At 37.2% G+C, this 24,501-nt stretch overlaps 1 protein-coding gene across 5 annotated transcripts in view; it reads left to right on the top strand.

The window, feature by feature from the left end:
* The window catches only part of CCSER1 (coiled-coil serine rich protein 1), a 713,303-nt gene that overhangs the window by 266,864 nt on the left and 421,938 nt on the right, over positions 1-24,501 (top strand). For all 5 annotated transcript variants that reach the window (XM_055702311.1, XM_055702315.1, XM_055702326.1 and 2 more), the window contains exon 6: positions 11,704-11,914. In XM_055702311.1, coding sequence (XP_055558286.1) covers positions 11,704-11,914 — 211 coding nt within the window. The remainder of the gene's footprint in view (positions 1-11,703; positions 11,915-24,501) is intronic.

Raw genomic sequence — 24,501 nt, 5'->3', positions numbered from 1 at the left:
GATTTTAGGGGCCCAAGAACTGTGGATTTAAGTGAATGCTGATAGCTTTCCTATGGTTCTGTGACATCAAGGGGGGTTTTAGCAATAATTTGATACCTGGCTCCTCTTTCTCTATCGGCTCCCCACAAAGCAAGTGAAAAACAGTGTGCATATATCAAACATGTAACATCTGTCAGTCCTGTCACAAAAAATGAACTTTATTCCTTTTTGAACAGTGCCCTTCACTATGTTCACCAGAATGGGATTGCCTCTCCTGGGAGATGTCACAGAGGAGAGGGAGACTTTTATCATCTTTACTATCTTTGGACAGAGCAGTATTTGCATTCAGGGCTTTGTTTAAAAGACAGTTGAGCAAAGACAGAGATTGGTGTTTATGTGGCTTCCGGTGAATAGAAACCTTCCCCTTTGCTGCCAGCCAGTGTTATCTGGTTTTAAATGTCAAATACCCTTCAGTGTGCACAAAAGAGAAGATGAGATAGCATTCACATAGGCAGTTTCTGGAAACAGAGGTATGGCTCCAGGAGATGGGTATTTGCACCTGTGTGTAAGCCTTAAGAAGGACACACACCAGAATGATCCACAGAGAGCACTTCTGAACAGTGTGTTCTGTTGTATATTGTATTGAAGTTGTGGCATTAGACTTAAAGCTGAGACAGTCCAGGCATAAGGCAACATTTGCAAGTGTGGTTTTTCATTATCCTATTTATTGCAACTATGAATAAATTAATAGTACGGGTTATAACCATATTGTTAAAAAAATTGTTTTCTGAATATTACTGTTATTTACTGCTTAAAATTTGGATATGTGCAGTGCAAAAGAATTAAGACATCAGACATTAAATTCAAATCACGGGCCATATGTTTTCAGTGAGATGCACCTTTTCTAAACCTGCATAATTTCGCACAGTACTGTTCTTCATGTTATTCTCAACTATAAACAAGACTGGCATTGCAAACTAGAAGCAATTACAATAACTCCAAATATTCAGGCAATTCAGGCAGGGTCCTCAAAGTAGAGAATGTAACAACCAGAAAGAAAACAACTTAAACACTTAATTTTAATGTGACAATCTAAAATACAAAGTGAAAAGGCAGGTGACCTTATGTCCTGGAAGTGAAGAGAGAGATGAGGCATTGTAGAGAGAATGAAACTTCTGGTGGGATATAGTTTGTAAGCACTTATGTATCAAGTAATGCTGCATCAACATAAAAATATTGTAAGCAACAAACAGCTTAGTGCTAATAGTGAAGTTGTAGCACGCTACTTCCTTTTGTGTGCTGGTGTACCAATAAAAATTTAGAGAGATTTAAATATGATTCAGAGATCTGAGCTTTGGTCCTTCATAGTCAGCCTAACCAAACACCTCTTTTTCATCTGCCTCTGGCCTCAGTTTGCCACTTTTTTAGATCTACTTTTTCGTAGCAGGTCGTGTTAGGGGAGAAAGGAGGGAGGAGGAATATTTTCTTCTATAAGTGGGCAGTATGGAAATGCTATTGCAATACTTTAGTCAAATTAAACTAAATATTCTGATTATTTTTTAATGAGTTGTTTACAATCAAAAGGAAAAACATTGAAGACCATGCTGGCAAAGGCAGAGAAATCTGTAGGTGGGCTAGTTTCACGGTATGATAAAATTACATTTCTGCTGTGGCACTTAGTGATTGATTATGTCATGTGAGAACAAAGCAATTAGGTTAATTTAGACATTAATTAGTTTATTGCTTGCTTTTTGTTTGGCCTCTAATGCCTTGGTTTAGAAAATTGAGCATGTGCTTTGGGAGGGGTTTAATTTCACTAATTAATATGTGTTGCCCACATTGCAACACCTGTCTTGTAAGTGAAACCCACCTGAAGGAATACAAGCCCTCTGGTGTTTTGAGAGGACACTCACAAGGAAATAATACCCAAAGGGTCCCACAACTTACAAGCTTTTAACCCCTGTATATAGCTGGGAATTTGTTCTTTAAAAGTTATCGGCCTCTGTTCATGCCAATGGCAGCTTTTGTAAGTTGATGTGTTGAGCTGTGCAGCATTCAGAAGAGAAGGGGGGAGGTTTTGAGTCTCTGGAAGGTGAGTGGTTCCTGGGACAACTCTGTGCTTGTGAAGCTCTCAGCTTCTTACATTTGTTCTAAGAGGACATACATCTGGATATGAGCTATTTATTTTATGTTGGTACCTGGCACTTTTCATAGACAAGGTCCAGCTAATGGTTTAATTCGAAGTGTTAGACCTACAGATCTGGGGTAGCTTTTATGCAGTTACTCTAAAAGTACATTCTTTATTTCTTCTGTTCTGTGCACTTCATTTATGTTCAGTTTTGGCTGGAGCCCAGAAAGTATATACTATTTAATTGTGGGAAAAATACATATTATTTTGTGTCTAAGTCTGCCTCGAGCTCTTAATTGTGAAACAACAGTTTTCAAATCAGTGAGTGAACTGAAGGTAATTTCTCTCATCTTGCTTTCTTAAAAGTTCAACAATTTCTCTATATACATGGTTTAACTTTTAGGTAATCAGGAGTTAGACTATGATTCCTTGTGGGGCCCTTCCAACTCAGGATATTCTGAGTCTCCTTGATAATATAACCCAAATATACATATGTACATGCAAACATAGACACACATGTGAGTAGTCAGCTAGTAAAAAAGCATGGCATTTGCAACTGCTGTGCCAGGAGCAGCATGAATTGTTTTGTCAGCAAACTTCACTAAATAACTGGTGTATTTAATTAGCATTGGTGCTGGATTTCTCATCTTGTTTGTTACTTTTTTTAAATCAAACTTTTGAAGTCACTATGGCTCTTATGTTTGTCAGTGGAATTGGAAATTTTGTAAAATACTAAATTAATAATGTTTCCTAAAAAAACATACAAAAGAATCCAACTTAAGCATTAAAAACCCCTTCTAGTAGATTGCTGTCTTTTAAGAATGAATATATAGTAACATGCACGTTCTGGATTTCTGTATAAATTATGTGCCTAAATCCATTACATGCTTTCATTTATTGGTCATAAAGGAGGATTTAACATAAAAGCTTTTTTAACAATAATGTTAGGTTCCAACTATTTTATGTGGTAATGAAATAGGATGGGTTTTAAAATTGCAGTTTCTTCCTGACATATTAATCGAATTTGCTACATAAAGCAGGTGGAAAATATCCTCTGAATTTAAACATAACTTCTTTCTACTTATTATTCTTAAACTGTTAGAGGACAATGAGAAGGGATACATTTGTTTAATCATATACTTTCACCAAAATGAAGGTGCATTGTGTCAGTTCCATTAGAGAGTATTGAAGGTTATCTTCACTCAGAAAGCTGTGTTTGCAATTATTGGTTATTTTGGTGATTGTATTATATTACTCGTTATATATTTCACTATGTGGAAATGTACAGAGCTAAGGATAAATTTTAGGATTATCGGTTGGAATCTTCTGAACACCCGCAGAGCTTTAACTGCCTGATTTTTCTATAGGGCATCCCTCAACTTTTAACTGCTCACCTCCACTGGTGGTTTAGTCCTCTTTCTTATAGACCCTGGCATTCAGCTGCCATCTAATCCTGTAGGTATGTGCATTTTTGCTGGTGGAGGAACGTGTGTAACTATAGCATGGTAACCTGTAGAATGATTATATAGATGTCTGTATCTGTGCTCAAGCCTTGGCATAGTCTGCAGCCAAGACATTTCTGTAATTGGACCCAGTCCAGGAAGAGTTCCCTGAATCACCTGCCCAGGATGAAGGCAGGTAGTGGTTGGGATGCAAGGAAAGCAAGCAGAATGCTGAAGGTAGTCCACTATGGGGATGTTGGTAAATATTAATTGGACCTTTAAAACAGTCTATTATGCATCTCAGATGAACCTCTCAGCCAATACAAGGTACAATGAACTGCCTGCTTGCTTCACAAGTGTTCTTAATGCTTAATAACCTCATCAGAAAATGCTGTCTTGGTTTACTCAGTAGTAATGTGGTTAAGTGCTTCCAAATACTTCAAAAACAAGTCAGACAGGACTTGAAGTGAGTGACTTGTCTTCTTTATAAAGTAAATGGATTTTCTACATAATTTTCTGGTATCATTGGAATTCTGTCCTACCTGTGTAACGCATGTCGGTGACTTCTGCTAGGCACTAAGTAAATATTTGTTTCAAACCCTGCTGTCCTTTTGTCTTTTAGTTGATTTAACCTTGCTTTTTGAGGTACCTGTCTTCTAACTGAAGTCTATACTAACCGTTCGGTAGCTTCTTACCAGGCGCAGAAAACATTTTAAATAATTTTTTTCTTCTTCTTCTTTTTTTCTTTTGAAATATTCAAAATTTTGAGCAGAATTTTGAAAAGGCTTGGTAGCAAAAAATACTTACCTACAGTGGGAAGTATTTGACAGTTTGTTTTTAAGCAAGGGAAATTAGTTTGGTAACTGAAAGGAGTGCACTTCTTGTGCTTCTTGGAAGGCAGTCATCATATCCAGTACCCATTGTGATTTTCCAGCTTGCTTTTACATTTTTTAACCTTGTAATAACTTGAAAGTTTTATGTTCCATTTGCACAGTTTCTAAAAGCCAAGACTCAAGCATTGAGAACAGAGATCAAAGGTGAGAAGTGTTGTTTTAATCTAGGAGGTGACAGTTGCAAAAAAAAGATTTGTCTTTCTCCTTTCCCCCAATACCATAAAGTTTACTGGGCACGCTTGAATGGCTGTCTTCTTTAACAGATTAGATTAAAATTTTGCTATTCTAGTCCCAGGTGAGCTGAGTTGGTCAGCTTCATCGAGTACATTAGGAGTGAGTTTTGGAGAGGACCCCAATTGCCTTCAGCTTTTATCTTTGCTGAAGTTGTCTCCAGTCAGAAGTACATAGTGTTTATGAAGGCTGCAGCTAGATTTATCCTTTGTCCAAATAAAAAGTAAACCTTCTTTTGTTTATATCCCAATGAGAGAAGTAATTTGAGCTACTGCTTGCTTTTCTGCATAATTAAACTGCAATTTATGTTTTGTATGCCTGTTGTAAAATAGTTTCAGGAACGATCCCCTACTGAATTTTTCTGGTGGAAAAAAAAGGGAAAAAATATTAAAAAGACTGAAACTCTACCATACTCTCAATGCCCAGACAGCTGCATTTACTTTTCCTGGTTTGTCTGTAATGTTTTATTTACTACTGCACTGTTAATACTTGAAATTAAATAAGCCCCACCAATCTTTTCCAAGTAGCTATTTTTTTGGATGTTATCCATTTACTGTATGGTGTTACATTATCTTATTTGTATCACATTTAATTTTTTTAATAGATTCCAGGAGGAAGGAAAGAACTGAAATCTCAAGAGTTGTGTTTCTGTGTGCTAGATCAGGGGGTATAAACAAAGCTCTATGACTCCTGTAGGGTTTAGAGAAAGGAAAGAAATGCTTGACATGCCCCTATCAGCTGTACTCTACCATCAGCTGAAAAATGGAGGGCTTTTTTCCCTTTCTTTTTTTTTGTAAATTTTATTCCATATTTCATGATCACCAGGTTCTAGCCCAAAGGAAGTCCTTATGGCTCTGATATAAACCTTTGAAATAAAAGAGCTTATAATGGAAAAGGCTGACACAGTCTTAACTTATGGCAGCACTAGCCATTAGAATTTTGTGCCCATTTTTGTGTGGTTGCTACTTTGATAGCGACAGGTACCGAACATCATTTTTGTAAAAGGCTGGCCTTGAAAAATCATATCATTAGAGCATCAATAAATGATACATAGTTCTAAAAGCTGTAAAATGTCAAACGATAGGTACCTTGTGACATGGTGTGGTTTAATATTCTGAGGTGTCATCCCTATAACTAATGAAGCATGCTCCGTTAGAACAGAACTAATGTTGAGAAATTTTGTGAGACAGAGAGAGGTATAAATTTTGATGCCAAAGAATGTTAGTACAGGTAATTTGCCAAGTGTTTATGTTTTGCTTACCTTTTTATCTTTTCATTATTGCAAAGGCTGCAGTTTCAGAACTGAGTAAGGAGTTTGACAATTTTTATCCTCCTTGACTAGAGCTTGAGAATATTTAGGCATCTGGCAGTGCATTATTTGATATGCCCATTGGAATATTTAGGAACATGCTTTTAAAAGTTTATGCCTGATTTCTGCTAAATATGAGGCAAGACCTTTCTTTTTTCTGAAAGGTGTCCATGTATTTCAGTTGTAAACTGTTTGGGATGGAACATGTTTCTTACTAAGTGAGATTAGTAAGAGATTACACAGAGATTAAGATTTGGTCTGGGTTGATTGTAGCGCTTGACTATAACGTACATCATTGTAAGTGAGCCATTGAGTGCTTTGAACTGAGTTTTGGAAGTGTTTGAGGTAAGCAGATTTTTCTCTAAAAATCAGAAATAATTGCTCTTATGTGTCTTACATGGTCCAGCTGAGGGACCTTTCTCAAAATAGTAATGAATGATTTTTCTCAGGAGGATCCCTTTCATCTATTTGCTGTTGGTGAGAAAAAAGAAAATTCTTGTGCAGTTTGAAGGCTATCTAGATTTGTATGAAAAAGAATTTCAGGTTATAACCTCTATATGGAGCTAATTACATTTTTCTAGTATAAAAGGACGTGTATTTCCTGGTGGGCCAGGTGATGAACAAATAAGAGAGTGTTTTTGCTGAAATATTTGAAGATCAAATTTATATGTGTTTATATATGATTGTGTGCCTGATTTTTGTAACTATACATATACATTAAAAAGTGTGTATATATACATGCTGTATTTATATGTGAGTATATACAGATAGAATTACACACTCAAACGCTGAAAATAAATGATTTAAGGCTTTTTGCAAGACCCTGCTTTAGAAGCTAAGCCCTCAGAGAAGAAAGAAGGTATGTTCAGCTCCTGCCATAGAGACAGGGGTCTTTTGCTGTGCTTGCAGAGCCTTCCTGTTGCCCACAATGTTACATGTGTTCTCTTCTGTTAATCTGGTATCAGGAAGTACAGACTCTGTGGGACCAATTGTATTAGTTTAGGCTAATTCTGCTATAGCAAATTCTTGAGCACTGCTGATGAAAACTAAGAAGATTAAACTCCATGTAATCTGGAAATCATTATGTAAGTGAAGTTCAAATTACCATAAGCTCTTCAAATAATTGACCTGAGGATCAGTAAGAAGGGAAGAATAACTCACATTAGCTCAAGTTGCAAATCTTTGGATCCTTCCCCCCCTCCCCCATAAACCTCTTTAAAGATGCTTTGGAATAAGAAAGTTGTTCTTCTACCTTCCTAACAGAAAGAACCTTTGAAAAGAGCTGCACAATTTTGTCTTCCTCAGTTAGTGAACATGTAGTTGCCTTGGATTTATGGAGGATATTAAAATGCTAAAAGTCACTGATTGATTATTTTAATGCTATCTCACTATTTCAATAAAGACTGCTTTTGAAATAGAACTCTGTCTTAATGGCACTACCATTTTGCTAAATGTGGATAGTGAGGCTTCTGGGTTTTGTATCCATTAGAAATGAGGAAATATATTCACGGTGTTCAGTGGATATGTCTAGATAAAACAGAAACAAGCTAGCAGGCTTGAAGTACAGATTTGCACAGGTTTTCACCCTATTTAACATTTACAAATTTGTAACAAACTTTCTGTGCATTTTCAGACTTCACGGTGACGAAAATTCTACTGACATTAAGCTTGCTTTTCTCTGTTGTCATTTCTGGTCCCCTTAGATGTAACATGCAGCTGTATAGCAGGTATTCCACAGGCTTTAGATTGACAGCACTTCGGCACCTTGAATTACCTTGTTTCCCTAGAAACAGTGGTCTAGAGGGCTGGGCAGAGTTTTAAGTATGCCATCTGTCGGGCTTTGTCTGATCTCCATCAAGCACAATATGGGAACCACTTTTTATCTGGGAAGTGAAGTCTGTAATACCTGGGAGAAAATCAAGAGTAGCTTCCTACCACTCTTCTCAGCTGTGATTTGCCACTGTACCCACAGTTCATCTCAGACCTTTCAAAACAGGCTGGTTCTTCTCTTGCCTAGGAGTCTGGCTTGGTTTCACATCTCAGCTTGGAGCTTGATGGCTGCATAGTCACATTCAGAGATTCGAGGTGACTTCTACTGGGATGGTTCTTTAGCGCACATCTGCACAACTGACATCCTCCAGAATGGAGTGGTCCCATCCAATTTTCCTGTCCTGACAACCAAACCATGCCAGGGAATCATTTGAGAGTGTGGTAGCTGGGTTGGGTCAAGGCATTTCAGAAGTGGTTTAACACTGACTGACTTTCAGTGCCCGGGCACATTTTCAGGTATGGTTCTATTAAAGCAGGGACATGGCCTAACTGTGTGTGTATGTCAGGCAAATCTAAAACTCAGACAGGAGCCATATATTTGAAAGTAACCAAATTACTTTTCTGGAATTTTTATGTTGATAATATTATAGAATTAATTTTGTCATTTAAATGAAATACATTTTATTTAGTCATTAAAAAAAAAACTTTAGGCTTTTTATCCACAGCTTCAGAAGTTTGTCACAGATGACATTTGCTTGTGAAATGTTTTTATTACAATATACGCATCTTTGTAAGGTGAAGGGGGCTGGCCATCTGTAAGAAGCTCCTGCACTGCCAGTGGAGGAACCAGCCCATTCTCCAACTTCAAAGCCAAAGAGGTGCTTTACTAGTGAAGGGGAAACCTCTACTTTTAGTAAGAACTCTATTTTTTTTTCCTCCTTACTAGATCTATACTGCTGCCTTGAGATGAATTGCAGTGGATTACCATAATAATACAGTAATAGGCCACCTGGACGTTGTTAATAATGAACTTGCTGAAGTATCAGCTCTGGAATGAATTTAAAATTAGTTTGTTTTTTTTTTTTCCTGCAGTGAATAGAAAGAGTTGTATCAGACACTGAAGAGTTTTTCTGTCACAAATCAGTTATATTCGTTTCAGACAGTTCAGAGGTAGTATATGACCTGAATGTTCACTGTATGCCAACTCTGACTTGCTATTTTCCAGTAGCAATTGAGTTAGATTTTAAAGTGTTATGACAGTGAGTGGTGATAAGTTATTATGGTGCATTTCATAGTTTAGTACAAGGTTTGAAAAGATGGTAATTTTGTGTGTTGAGCAGTATTAATATCAATATAAAGTCCACTGAAGTCATTAAAGGTATTTTCTTCAGCTGAAATTAAGATTTTCTGTCTTTCTAGTACATTTATAGCTTATACATAAACACTGCATCTCTTCCATGTTAGAGAGGATGACAGTGCTCCAAGACTACTGCTTGTCTCATCACTGGGCCATCAGAGTATTGCTATTGATAACCAGTTCTTCTCCATGATAGCGTAAAAGGAGGAATTACATCTTAAGTTAGTCCTTTCTCAGTGTCAGGATGTTATCCACATAAGATGCCTGTTCAGGAGTATGAGAAAGGTGGAACTTTGGTGGGACTTGCAAAGTGAATATGCAGAATATTCTAAGGAATAATTTGTTTCCCAGCCTGCAGGCACTGGGCAGGAAAAAAGAGGATCTTGTAATTTCGTCTTACTAAATTTAAATAATGTGCTTTTCTGGTTACATAAGTAAGTGTACATTCCAATAGTTTGAATATGACTTCTTTTATAAACCCTTTAAAGTGGCCTATGTTATGAAACTTCAGTTAGAAGTTTTTTTTCTTTGCATGATTTATACCTGAGGCTTCTTTAATTAAGGCTATGAATTAGCAGTGGCTTAATATCCTTCAGTCAATAGCACCTTTACCATTCACCTTGGATTGTTATTTTAAAGGACACAAAATACTATACTCAAAAAGTTGTTCCAATGTATTTAAAAATTAAAACAGAGTAATTTCATTGTTTTATGAGAGTCTTGAAAAGGCTGGATTAGAAAATTTTAGTTCCATTGGCCATCATGAGCATCTGTCCATATATGTGATCTGTGGTGCATGTCTCGATCTAACACATTGTCCCTACTGCACATTATGTAGCTTGCAAAATACAAAAATGAACCATCCATGAAAGATAATTCTAGTAGCCTCATTTCCAATTTGTTAGTATGGCCTTGGGAATTGCTTGTCTTGAGAAATCATATTAATCCCTTCTTGTATCTGGTTTCTATGAAACCAAAGTTAGCTAAGGAAAATTTAATGTAGAAAAATATTCTTTGTCCTTCCAAAGTATGGCCATGCTTAAAATTCAGACTCAGTTTTGTGTTGCATGAAAATTCAAATGGAATAGAAAATGAGAACTATACATTAAATGGATAATAATTGTCATTTTCTTCACTACTTATGCTAACATCTTTAATTGTAGTGAATAAATTTAGTATGAATATGGGTGTCATGCATTGCTGTTACAGCATTTTTGTAATTTAGTAGTAATTAATATACTACTGTTGCACAGTGCAGCCACATTCTCAGATTTATTCTCCATTCAGATTTGGCCTTTTTCCCTGCTGGCTGAAGAGAAAGTAGGTACAGCACTGAAGTTGTGAATGCTTTCATGCCAGAAAAATACTTAGTGTTTTTAGTTACATTCTCGACATTCCACCAAAATGTCAAGTAATCTCTATTTAAATTCTTTTTCTGCTATTAAACTTTTGGCTCTTTGTGACTGATTTTGGCTGATGAATCTATGCCCTCTGGAGCATAGAATCAAATGGGTGGGAAGGGGCCTCTCCAGGTCTCTGTTCAAAGCCCTTACTCAAAGCATTAGAGCAGGTTACTCAAGGACTTGCCACATCATGTTGTGCATATCTCCAAAGATGGGCATCCCATAGAATCTCTGAACTCTTACTCCTTTGTTTGACCACCCTCATGGTAATAAGTAAATAAATAAAGTTCTTAGGTCTAGTCACAGTTTCCTGTATTCCAGCTTCTTTCCATTGGATTTCATCCCACTGCTATGCTTCTCTAAGGACAGCTGGCTGCATCATCTCTGTACTCTCACAGTGGGGACATTGCTCTGGTCAGCCATGGGGATTCCCTTTGCCTTCTCTTTGGAAGACTGAGCAAAGCTGGCTTCTCTTAGCCTCTTCTCATTTGTTGTGCGTTCCAACCCCCTCACCATCTTGTTGGTCTTCACTGGACTCGCTCCAGCATGGGGAAGTCTTATATCTTGCTGTAATATTGAAGATCATATGTACGCAGCAAAATAATGGTATTCCATTACCTCTGAAGTCCATCATAATCTTCCTGAAGCTTTCTGTTTGTTGTCTTTAATGGATTCTTAGCCACTTCAATGGCAACTAAACTTCAGAGTAAGTACAGTTTAATTAAATTTCAAATTCCATTTTAAATAAAGCAGGTTCATCTTATGTCGCTGGGCTAGCTCAGAAGAGAGTATTTTCTTTGGTGGTTTTCTTTTCTGTTTGACTTCGAAGTCAAAGCATAAAGAGGAACATGATTTCACTTTTGAAAGTGCATGACAGATTCATTTTTTCATTAACTGAAGTAAAATAGACCCATAGCAGCTTTGCCCATAGAATATTTTGTTTTAAGAAAATGGCTTTATTTTGAAGGGCATGGGACAGAGCATGGTTTCAATTCCTGTTGAAAATGGTACATTTATAAGTGCATATTTTATTGCTAACACCATATGGCTACATGTACTTTATAAAGGCCATTCATGCTAGCAGGCTCAAAAAGTGAATGTGTAATGTGTCTTTAAACTCAAACTAAAAGCCTAAAATTACTGAGTTCTTTTTCATATTTCAGTGTTGATGTTTCTGTTTTGTCTTGTAAGGAACCTATCTCTGAAGCTGTCGAAGGAGGTTGACCAAGGAGAAGCCAGGTACCCTCGTGTTAGCCAGCTGGCTGGCAGCCCATCTGTGGAGTGGCCTTTTACTGGTCTGGAAGAAGGTGGAGGCATTGAATCTTTGCCCTTCAGATTGATGCTGCAAGATTGCACAGCTGTAAAGACATTGCTTCTGAAAATGAAGAGGGTTCTTCAAGAGGTAATCACCCACTCATTTCTTAAATTAATAGCTTTCAGCATTAATGAGCTAAGCAGCAGAAAAGGGTCAGAAAAGTTTATGGACTTGATGTCTTTTAATATGTCTTGAATATATGGAATTGATGCAGAAGTATAAATAGTAGTGTCTCAACATGGTGGAGGTCAGAAAGCTTATACTATAGTGGAACTTAATGGATACTGCCATCTTGGTGTGCAGAGTGTAAAGCTTCTCATGAGCTTTTACTAAAAAAGAGGCAGGGGAGACAAACTGCTTTAGATCAGATGGAATTGTATTGTTTTCCTCTAGTATTTTAGAATTTTCAGGGTTTTTTTACTACATTTATTAATCAGTATGAAGTTGCATGCAATTTATTCAGTGGAGAGAAGCAAGGGAAAAAAATGTTCTCTTAAGTAACAGTACTAAAATTAAAGGTTACTAGCTTGAGTTTGTAAATGATGGCTGAAATCAGATTTCTTAGGGCTTTCTAAAAATTTCAAGGGTCCTGGCTTGTCCTGTTCTGCTGTATTCTTCTGCTTCCCCCACGGACTGCTGGTGTTGCTTTGAAAATTTTCTTTTACATCCAATTCCCTTTACACTTAGAAGAAAACAAATTGGGTTGGGAATTTTTTTTTTTTTTACACTTTTCAGCTGTGAGGCTTTGACTTAGATACATTTTTGACAAGCTTTCATCTTTGTTTATGAACTACAGCTTGCATCTTCTTTGAGATACATAAGAAAGATAATTTTTTTCTGTTTGTTTTTTATCTTTTTTGTTCATATTATTACAGAAGAATTTAGGTTCAGAGGGTCTCTCTGGAGGTCCAACCCCTCTTTCTACTCAAAACAAGGCCGACTTAGAACAGGTTGTGCAGGTCCATGTCCACCTGTTTCTGGTACCTTAAAGGAGTTCCCACATAGTCTCTGGGCAACTGTTCCAATATTTGACTACATTATTGTATTTTTTTTCCCGAAGATATAAACAGAATTTCACTTGTTGCAGCTTCATCGTATGATGAAGTGCTAGTCACTTAACTGGGACATTTAAATAGAATTTGGCAAGTTTGGGTTTTTTAATGTTGAATTTTTTATTATCTTTATCTAAATTCAACAAATTGTTGAGCTGTCTGACAAGGTTTTTCAAAGATTTAGCCATGATAGCTATCCATTAGTTCTTCTAAATAACATGTTTTTGTTGGATATCAAGCCTCATACTTTCCAGTTCCCTTCAGTTCACTAGAAGCATAATGTATGCAATTGGACTGCTTGATGAACATCTGTTTTGCTGAAGGTGGAACTGAAATCATTACTTCTCCATCAGTTCCTGCTTTTATAATGTTGGAATATAGAGTGGATTTCAAGGTTCTTGTCCACTGAGAAGGATTTGTAAGGCTATTATATATGGAAATAAATAATAAGAATCATAATATTACATGACATAGTTGTAAATTTCAGCTGGTGACATTGGAAGCATGCTCTGTTGCTTCTAGTGTGAATAACTCTGTTTTGTTCAGGAAAGTTCTTTTTTACCACAATGGTAAGCGTAAGAATTTTATTTTTAACTTACCAAGTTCCATTAAACTTGTGTAAGAATCTACTGTGATGTTCTATATGGAGATATGTTGGACCTTGTAATACTTCATCTTTAAAAACATTCACCAGGTGATCTCCACAAAAGGAACACAAGAGTTCTTGTGCGACTTGCTGGAATTTCATGTCCTTGTGTAACTCACATAGTTTTTGGGTTTTTTTTTTCATCTTAATCATTCAGTCTTTTACTTACGTGTTGCATAGTACCATATAATTTCCATCTCTCCAGCTGACTGTAACACAGTGTGATTCTCTGCTTTCCTTTTCTTTTTGTCTTGCCTTCATAATAAAATCAAAATGGCCTTTTTCTAATTCTACAGTTGGATATTACATGTGGTTGCTTATATAAGATATATGTGCTCTAATTTACCTCCCTGTTTTTCAGGACCTTTGAGATGGATTATCCTAGTAGTAGTACACATTGTTCCAGTATACAGCTAAACAAAACTTTTACATAGCTAGAATGAAATGACCAATCTGAAAACTTTTGCTACCTTGAGTTGCTATTTGCATTTCAGTTTTTAAAGAGCAATTTGCATAGTAACGGTGATAGAAAAGATATGAATACTGTTAAGTGGTACGGGAGTGTAATTTTTAGTAGCCCCATCTGAGAAATAGCTGTTTGATATGTAGTACAGTATGAGTTCTACTGATATAAATACACGTAGTAATTCTTGAAACAAAAAATTACTTTTTAAGGTAATTTTTAAACTACATCATTTTCATTTCTCCATAAAGAGTTAACAAACTCATCCACTATACAGGCATTACTCATGGTGAAAGAGCAGTAACAACAAAATATTCACACAGTCTTATAAACACATTAAAATATTAGGACTTAAACCAAAACTGGAGTATGATCCAAAAGAACATAAATAGCTAGTTTGAACATCCGAAGAGAAGATGACCTTGAAATACATTACAAATTTGTATTGGAATGACACAACTTGATTATCTTCAGAAATACAGACATTTATACATTTATGTCACTTTTAAATTATTAGTGAAAGATTTCAGGAAAATATAATTTCAGCAAATTGAAATATTGTGTTGAAGAATCTGATAAATAAGTCATCTGAGCGTATTTGTCAGGCAGTTTCCATGGAGAAGGTACCCTGCTTCCATTGTAACCAGATGTAATTTCTTCATCCAGAAATCACTTCTGCCCCAACCAATATTATAAATCAAACTCACAACAGTACAAAGTAAAAGACATAAAAGAAAAATTATTCCCTTACCATGGAGCTTTCATGTATTTTTAAATGTAGTCAAACATAGTTCCTACTGACAGGCTTATATGGTATAGAAGTGAAATATTTTATGCCTATAACAGTATAAAATAAGTATATTTATTTATAAAAATAATAATATGTCACATGTTTTCATGCACTTTAGAAAATATACAAAGCATACAATCTACATAGGGAAAAATTACATAAGTTATTAGAAAAAAAGCTGCAGTATTTCTGTTTTATAGCTGATGTTATCCATAGAAGAAGAAATTACAGTAGTGTACACCTCTATTGAAAAATAACTGTTAATTGACTTAAAATATTATCCCTATTATTCAGTATAATCCTTCTTCATAAGCACTGACCACTGCTTCTGAGGAATAATTTAATTATGATCTGCCAAAATGAAATACTAGCTAGTAAGATATGCTGCTTTTTGTTTTGTTTTGTTTTGTTTTTTTTTTGTTGCAGTTGCTTGTAATTTAAGAATCTAAATGGAAAAACTGCATGCAATATATGCTGTACTGTGCTGCAGATTTATAAAGCTGTGAGTTTAGCTTGTTATTAGTCTTGTGAAAAGGGAAATTGAAGACATGGCAGTAACTTGCAAGATTGAGAATGTTGTTAGGTAATGTATTTAGTAAAAGACTAATGAATGATAGTTCAATTAAGAAAATTAATTACCAATTCACTTCCAGTGAAAAAGCCTTGAAAACATCTCCTAAAAATTCTTTATAGCTTTGGCCATGCAAGTCTTATAAGGCAAGTTGTCCCTTATTGCTTTGAGAACCTCATTGAACAAGGCTGAAGATAGTATGGAGGACATACTATTTCTCCATGTGCTCATGGAGAAACTTGTGATCCACCAGATATTGGTCCAGAAAGTACATCTGAATCTTTTCAGCAGGTTTTTCTCATGGATGCTCTATTTCTGACAGACAAATCTACAATAAATGGAATAAACAGGACGCGTGGGCTGCAAAGTTTCATGCAAAAGCATTACCAGAGATTAGCAGCACAGGCAGCTTGATAAAAGCCACTTCAGCATATAAGACAATACAAACTGTCGTGTAGCCTGTCTGTGATTTACCAACAGTTCTTGGTCTCCCTTTTCTCTCTGTGTCACTGATGTTTATTGAACTGGGTTTCTTTCCTCAAAGTTTACTTGGTGTTGACCTTTTTCTCAGTAATAACTCTTCTCATTCAAAAAAAAAAAAAAAAAGCAGCACAGTTGGATGGACGAAATTGCTAGGTTTGCCCTCTCTTAAGAAATTAATTCTTCACTTTCTGACTTTAGGCAGGCCTTTCTGCTCTGAACTGGTCTTCAACTCAGAATCTGTACCATCTTTTCTCCCTCAAGTGCCATGCTATAATTTCTACATTTCTGGCCACTAATTACTTTCACGTAGTCAGTGAGGTTCTAAAAATTAGACTGTAGCTTCTTCCTAACTTATTGCTATCAACAATAACGACTATGTAATGACTCTTTCCCAAATGATATATGGGCTTTCCTGTACTCTTCCAGATGACACTGGAATTATTTCCTTCTATTAACTTCTTTATCATTTGAATTATGGCTAACTGAGGCAATGTTGAAGGCTGGCTAATTGGGAGGACATTTTAGGCAGAGATATATGAAGAAAACTGATATGATTTTGTGCCTGGCCAGAGAGGGTCTTTATGCTGAAATAAATGTAGTGAAAAAATACAGCTATTTTGGGAAGGAATCCATGTAGTCAGTGGTAATGGTTTTTTGTTCAAACTTGAGATGTTGACTTGTTGACTGTCCCAGTAAAAAGAAAATCTTGCCCACATTTATGCTTATTTCTACAGGTCACATTTTCCCTGTATTCTTTATGCAATATATAGGTTAACAACTACATAACTCTACTTTTAGATATATTTATGAGCTATCAGAAGTGACCTTGCTGATTGCTAATCTAAAAAATTAAGGTACGTTGCCTTTATGTTTGTGTAATTTGGAATATAAATTATTCAGTGCATGCCCCTGCTTCTTTCACAGTTCTGCAAAACACCATGCAGGCTGTGAAGCTTTAGAAATTGAAGCTAATTGCCATGATTAACAAGAGAGCTAAGTTTCTCTGGACATATATTGCATACTGTGTTTTACTAATTAATCATTTATTTTACTGAGGGAAATTGCAGCTTTCTGTGGCAGTTATTAAAATTCAATGTGTCCATACAATGTTTTTAGATTGCGCTTGAAAAAATGAGAAATGTTGAAAATTATGTGAAAATCACTGTGAGACTCATCATGACAGTTGCCTGAGACTTGGGCGACCAAGTGAGACCACTCAGTCTGCAATTAGTCTGTCATATATCACTAGCTACATTATTTCTCTGCATGTATCTTTCACCTCATCAGTAAAAGAAGTGTAATTATAGAGTCTTTTTTTATGCTGCACTTGCAGTCTACTAATGGTAAGTACTAAGGGAAAGCTAAGTGTTTGTGATATTTTGTAGCTTGATTGCTAAACAATATGGAAGTGGCCTTAAACTATGGTTTTTGAAGACATGGAAGTGTTTCCTGTAGTCCACTATGAAATGTATTGTGTTTACTAATGTTGTCTGTTAGCCACTTAAGAAGCAATTGTGAGTTTAATACACTGTAAAATACTGCAGGTTTTTTTCCTTTAAGTAACTTTGTAATTAACCACTGTAGCATTACTGATTTATTCAACAACTCTGTATTTAATGCAGTCCGTTTTATCAAGTAATTCATGCTGGAAATTGGTAATTCCTTCATTTCATGGTGTGTTGACACTGCATATACCCATAAATTTAAATAACTAATAATAAAAATGTACTAGATTTAGTAATAGGATTTAACTTTATTGTATTAAATTGCTTTTTCACTCAGAAATATACACTGGCATACCCTGGCCCAGCTGCTTGCAAAGAGAGAGCAGAACATCCTATTGGCATCATATTTTCTGTGTATTTTCTATTAGCATATCTCAGGGTAACGGAGTACATTGTGAGCTGGTGGATATAATCAGATGTTCTCTTTGGCAGTGAAAGTGTTTTGTTCTAAGATTACCCATTATAAGGTATTTAATAAGAACAAACAAGCCCAATGTTTGTTATTTAGCTAGACATGCTCAAGGTAAAGAAAACAACTTTTTTCCCCCCATTTTTTTTTAGGCAAGCTGCATAGGGCAATTATCATCTGCAACAGTACATCATATGTGCTGAACTTAGCATATATAGCGCTCTGAAATAGATTGTAATGTTGCAATTTTAGTCCCAGTCCTATTGCTTAGGTTTCTTAGCTGAATAAGCCTTGGTTCAGATAATAAAGAAATGTGCTGGAAACCTGGCAGACTATTTTAGTATGTGCAATATACATTTCAGTGTGTGCAACATTTAAAATTTCTCAAAACTATTAACAGTTATTTAATGGTACTTGGGAGGGCTATTTACCTGGCAGATCAAGGCGTGTTCTTCACTGAGTCATTTAAAGAACTTGTTTGCTAAAAGTTGAGCAGTTTGGGGAATGATGTAAAGATGAAGGGTTAAGAAAAAGATTACATATGTCTATCATGTAGGTTCGGAAACATTCAGTCCAACCATAAACTTAACACTGCCAAGTCCATCACTAAAGCATGTCCTGAAGTGCCACAACTACATGTCTTTTAAATACCTCCAGAGATGGTGACTCATGACTTCCCTGGGCAGCCTGTTCCAATGCTTGATCACCCTTTCAGTGAAGAAATTTTTCCTAATATCCAATCTAAACCTCCTGTAGCACAACTTGAGACCATTTGCTCTTGTCCTGTTGTTTGCTACTTGGGAGAAAAGGCTGACACCCACCTGCCTACAACCTCCTTTCAGGCAGCTGTAGAGAGCAATAAGATCCCCCCTGAGCCTCCTCTTCTCTAGGCTAAACAGCCCCTGTTCCCTCAGCTGCTCCTCATAAGACTTGATCTCTAGACCCTTCACCAACTTCATTGCCCTTCTCTGGACACGCTCCAGCACCTCTGTGCCCCTCCTGAAGTGAGGAGCCCAAAACTGGACACAGGATTTGAGGTGCAACCTCACCAGTGCCCAGTGCAGGGGAACGATCACTGCCCTTGTCCTGCTGGCCACACTGTTTCTGACACAAGCCAGGCTGCTGTTGGCCTCCTTGGCCACCTGGGCACACTGCTGGCTCATGTTCATCTGCCACCAGCCAGCACCCCCAGAGCATTTCCCACCAGGCAGCTTTCCAGCCACTCTCCCTGAGCCTGTAGCATTTTGTGGGGTTGTTGTGACCCAAGTTCAGGACCCAGCAGGCACTTCTTCTTATATGTTTTCACATATGTTGTCACTTGGCCTCAGCCCATTGATCCAGCCCATCCAGACCCCCCTGCAGAGCCTTTCTGCCCTCAAGCAGATCAACACTCCGGCACAACCTTGGTGTCGTCTGCAAGCTTACTGCACTCAATCCCCTCATCCAGATTGTTGATAAAGATATTGAACAGGGCTGGCCCCAATACTGAGCCCGGGAAACACCAGTGTGAATGGCCCCCAACTGGATGTAACTCCATTCACCACCACTCTTTGGGCTCGGCCATTCAGCCAGTTTTTTTACCCAGAGAACAATCCAGCAAAGAGTATGTCCAGCTAAGCCATGAGCAGCCAGTTTCTCCAGGCGAATGCTGTGGAAATAGTGTCAAAGGCTTGACTAAAGTTCAGGTAAATGACATCCAGGGACTTTGCCTCATGCAGTGAGTGGGTTATATTGTCATAGAATGAGATCATGTTCATCAAGCAGGACCGGTCTGACTGGGCCAGATCACCTAGTTGTCATGTATGTGCTGTGTGATGGCACTCAGGATGGTTTGCTCCATAACTTTCTCCAGCCCTGTGGTCAGAGTGACAGATCTGTCATTCCCCTGATCCTCCTTCTGGTCTTTCCTATAGATGGGCATCCCATTGGCTGACCTCCATTCTTCTGGAACCTTCCCAAACTGCCAGGATTGCTAGTAAAGGATGGAAAGTGGCTTGGTGAGCACTTCTGCCAGCTCCCACAGTACACTTAAGTGGATCCCATCCAGCTGCGTAGATGTATCTGAGTGGAGCAGCAGGTCACTAACTGTATCCTCCAGGACTGTGGGGACTTCGTTCTGCTCCCCATCCCCATCTTCCAGCTCAGGGCATTGGGTACCCTGAGAACAACTGGCCTTACTATTAAAGACTAACCTTAAGTACCTCAGCCTTTGTCACTATGTTCCCCCCCACATCCAATATAGGATGGAGATTCTCCTTAGCCCTCCTTTTGTTGCTAATGTATTTAGAGAAACATTTTTTACTGTCTTTTACCACAGTAGCCTGATTTAAAGGTCTAGTTGGGCTTTGGCCCTTCTGATTTTTTTCGTGCATAATCTCACTAAATCCTTGTAGTCCTCCTGAGTGGCCTGCCCTTTCTTCCAAAGGTCTGTCTTTTTTCTTTTTCCATACTTTCCCCCCCCGCCTCCCCCCGCACCCCCGCTTCAAGTTTCAGCCAAATCTCTCCATTCAGACCTAGGCCAGTCTTCTTCCCTGCTGACTCACCTTTTGGCGCACGGGGTGGCCTGCTCCTGTGCCATTAAGATTTTTCTTCTTGAAGAATGTCCAGCCTTCCTGGGCTCCTTTGCTTTTCAGGATCTTCATAGTTTACAACAGGCAGTCCTGACAGTGTGTTAATTTGCTGATGATAGTACTTAATGAGTGTGAGGTTACAGGCTGGGACTAGCACATAGCTCTGAGGTCCTGCGGGGTCACACAAATCTCAGTTCAACCAAAAGATCTTCTGAAGTGGTCCAACCAAGTTATCAGTTCATTTCATTGCCCATGTTCATGATGTTCTTTTGCAGGTCACATTCAGAGTGTTTTTGAGCCACACTTAGAGATTCATAGTCTCAAATGCATACACTTAATTTTTAATACTGAAAAATGGAAGTTTTCTATCCTCCATTTATGTTCTGTTTGTTCTGCTGCTGATCTAGTCACTTAATCTTTGTAGACTACATGTGTCTGTGTGTCGCAGTCTTACTAAAACCACATTCGCAGTGAAACACATTGTCCTCCCAGATGTAGAGATTACAAAGATATACATGTCTACTCCATGTATTCAGAAGGGAAGTGATTAGCTTTTTTCTTACTTCTCCTGTGTTTGCCTGAATGAAACATTTTCGTACAAAAGTGCGATGTGCTCCAGCTCAGCATGGACTTGCATAGCGTGCTGCCCCAGCGTTCTCAACAGCCGAGTCTTAACGGCACCTTGCAGAGAAGCATTAAAAATAGCAACCCCATTAATATGTAATGTCCCAACATCAGCAGTTCTGTGCAATTGGCTGTGATTAACTTGTGGCTGAAGACCATAAAGCTGTACAGCTACAAAAATGAAACCATTTTCCCATTTAGTACTGCCATGGTTTTGATCAATTGCTGCAGGTCAGTCGGCTAAATCCCACCCAACACTCCTTGGCAATGGAGCTGATCTCACCAATTACATTTTTTTAATAAATCTGCAAATACTGAAAAGTGCATTGCAAAATAATGAGCAAGCAATGGAAGAAATCCAGATTGTCTGTAAAAGCCTATAGAAGTGATTGATTATACTCAGTTGTTAAGAGTTCATGAGTAATTTTGAGCTACATGACACATTTAGTACAGAGGGTAGATGGAAGAGTTTATGATAAGAAAACGAATAATACTGCCAGATTCAACAAATTTATCAATGAGTTATCCAGTTCTTTTAACAAAAAAGAATGGTGTGATGATGAGTACACAACACCCAAGCTGCACTATACTTGAATTTCCTGCAAATGTACTTGGGTTATAGATATGAAAATACCAACTCGTCAAACAGTTTTGTAACAAAAGACCATTTGATATGAAGCTTATAGCTGATGCCATTGACTTCAAGTCTAGTAGGTTAAAACCAAAAAGAATTATCCTTATTTAAATAGCTTCTCAAATTCTGGTTTCACAGTCCTGTATTCCTGCTATATTAAATTTTTTTCTTCCTTATGATAAGTTTCAGAGATTTCATGACATGGAGAAATGAGTAGTTATATACATAAAGCAGTAAAACTGATGATATGCAACTGTTGCCATAAATGGATGTACAAGAAGAATAAAAATGTAATAGATAAAAATGTAGGTCTAGTATTCAGGTAGCAGAGTGCCAACCATGCATGTAGTTGCCCATTTCAGTATTTATGTTTGTATATGGCCATATAGATGATTTGGCAGAATTTGAATTTAATTTCTTAATTAATTATCCCTTACTCTTGATCAGCCAGAATTTATGTAACGAGTGCCAGTGTAGTTGCAGGAGAAAGTCTCACAGTTCACAGCATGGATCTTGGCATAGCTCTGTGCTGCAGATTTATTTAATATTTTCTCTGCAAAGTGCATGCCATTGCTTTGTAGCCCAGGTTATCAGAACAGTGCTGATCATTTTCCTAGTGGAAGAAAGAAAATATATGAAAAATGTTGATATAGCATGCTTACATAAATTCATGATTTTGGCCAAAATAATAGTCCTGATTTTGTGCAGTTTGACTCCACTTCAATTCATGAAGTTGATCTGTTTGAAAGGTGACATGATGATTCCCTGTGGCAGGAAAGGAAACCTTTTTCTGGAAAAGGATGAAGAAACCACACATCAGGGTTATATACTACACCTGTTTTGTAATTGTCCAGTGTCAGCTGGTAGTCACATGTATTTTTTATGAACACACTGTGTATATAAAGAAACATTGCATATGTCCAACAATCTATATCTCTCTCCTTTATATACCTTAATATTATAAATACAGCAGTTCTCTGCCCTTGGTCAGAGCCTCAGCTGGGTATAAAATAGCATAGGCCCATTTATTCCAGCTGGTACTCGGTGCCTTCTCAGAAAGCATCTCTATTTGTCTTTCTTTCTCAGGTTTTCACGTTCACAGTGAGTTTCCCTTACAGAGACAGTAATGATCCATGTGATTAAGAACTCATCAATGAAAAATGCAAAGTTAGCTCATGCCTAGGAATGTTGTAGGGTTTTTTTGAATTTGAATTGAAAACTCCTTTGTTTTTACTTCTGGACTCAAAATTTGAGTTGTCAGGTAGAAGCAATATCCTCATTTACGAGTTTGAAAGAAAGGATTCTTCTTTTTATCAACAGCTCTTATGTCAAATATGTGTGAAGATAATCTAGACAGGAACAAAGATATGTTTGGAAATAACTGATGTTGCTTCAATAGAAACTGACCATGTCATAAAGCAGCTAAGCAAGGATACAGTTTGATGACTTACCTCTTTTAAGCAGGCTAGAGATAACTAGAATGAATGGTTAGGCCAGGATCACTTATATCCTAGGATTTTTATTTCTCTTATGTGGTTCTATTTTTCCTGTTTCTATTGGGCAAATAATTTTTGATTTTTTTTTTTTTTTTAATATGAGGTAAACAGCTCTTGGGTCACAGTTATAATATGTCACTGTAGAAAAAGAGGACGAGGTTTCTATTACTTGCCACCTCATGCAAAATCTCTTCTAAAAATTATTCTTCACTTTTGACTTCACTGTGTTATAAATTTAGATCAGTGGTGAAATAAATGTTTGAAGCTCCAGTGTATAGCCATGCCAGCCTTGCTTATCTGTGTAAGACCTTTGCTTCTATTAAACTTCTGGCCATAGCATAGAGAAAGCAAGCAGTTTGTGTCAGACTGTTTGCTGTGAGAATGAGCATTTCTTTTCCTCTCCATTCTTTATGCCCCTGTGAGGTTTGAAGGCCTAGCAGGGTTTTTTCCATCTACACTTTGTGGTGCAAGTTTGGATCAGACAGTATAAACTGGTACTCCTGGCCTGTCTGATACTTCAGTTTCTCATGCACAGTGCTATGGAGGAACAATTGCTTTCAAAATAAGATTAGCGTGGTGCATGTAGAGAGAGAAAGTTTATTGTGTTTGGATGTTTTACAGATAAAGATTACACCATAATAATCACTCAAGGTCTAAGCAAATCAGAGCTATTAACCAGTTGGTCACACTCATGTGGGACCTTTCCTGATTTGCCCCATCAGAAGGAAGAGCTTTGTATTCTGTTTGTGTAGGCTGCTTTGACATTTAAATAGAGTTAGCTTTAAATAGAGTTAGCTTTTTTTGAGTACTCACACCGAGCATTCAAGGTAAAGTTTAAGATAACCCAGGATAAAAATACTGCTAATCATACTGACCTTTGTAAACCCAGTCAGCTATTGTAAGCATATGCTGGCTAGTTCTGTTTCTCATTAAAGATCTCTGTTAAATCTCATTGAGGCCGTGGAGAACTCTGCATTGATGTTAGTGAGCTTTGGATAACTCCCTGAATGAATAAGATAGTGACATCAAAATGAATTTCTATTCAGTTTTTATTTGTATGTGGTTGTCACTATAATTCACATTCCCATGGTGCCAGGCTGCCTTTTTGCGTTGCGATTGTGCATGTCTTTGTGGGTAAAATGTGGGTATATAGCTGTAAATTATTTATATATTTTTACAGTTAATTAGTTAGGAAGATACATGTGGCTTTGTAATATGCACATGAGCATACAGTTCTCACCTAAAATTAGCCCACTGTCTATTGTTAATTACACTGACGGTGGTATTGAATTTGCTGCTAAAAAACTGAAACCGTACTAAAAACCCATAATATAATTCCAAATAGAAAGTCTTTTAAAAATGTATTTCTAACATTAGTTTATATACCGATCTTCCCTACCCTGCGTCATTCCATCTGTCATTGGACTGTTC

The sequence above is a fragment of the Falco cherrug genome, chromosome 1 (genome assembly GCF_023634085.1).
Source record: "Falco cherrug isolate bFalChe1 chromosome 1, bFalChe1.pri, whole genome shotgun sequence".
Classification (NCBI taxonomy): domain Eukaryota; kingdom Metazoa; phylum Chordata; class Aves; order Falconiformes; family Falconidae; genus Falco; species Falco cherrug.
Note: the sequence above shows the minus strand (reverse complement) of the source record. Positions and strands in the feature narration are given on the sequence as shown.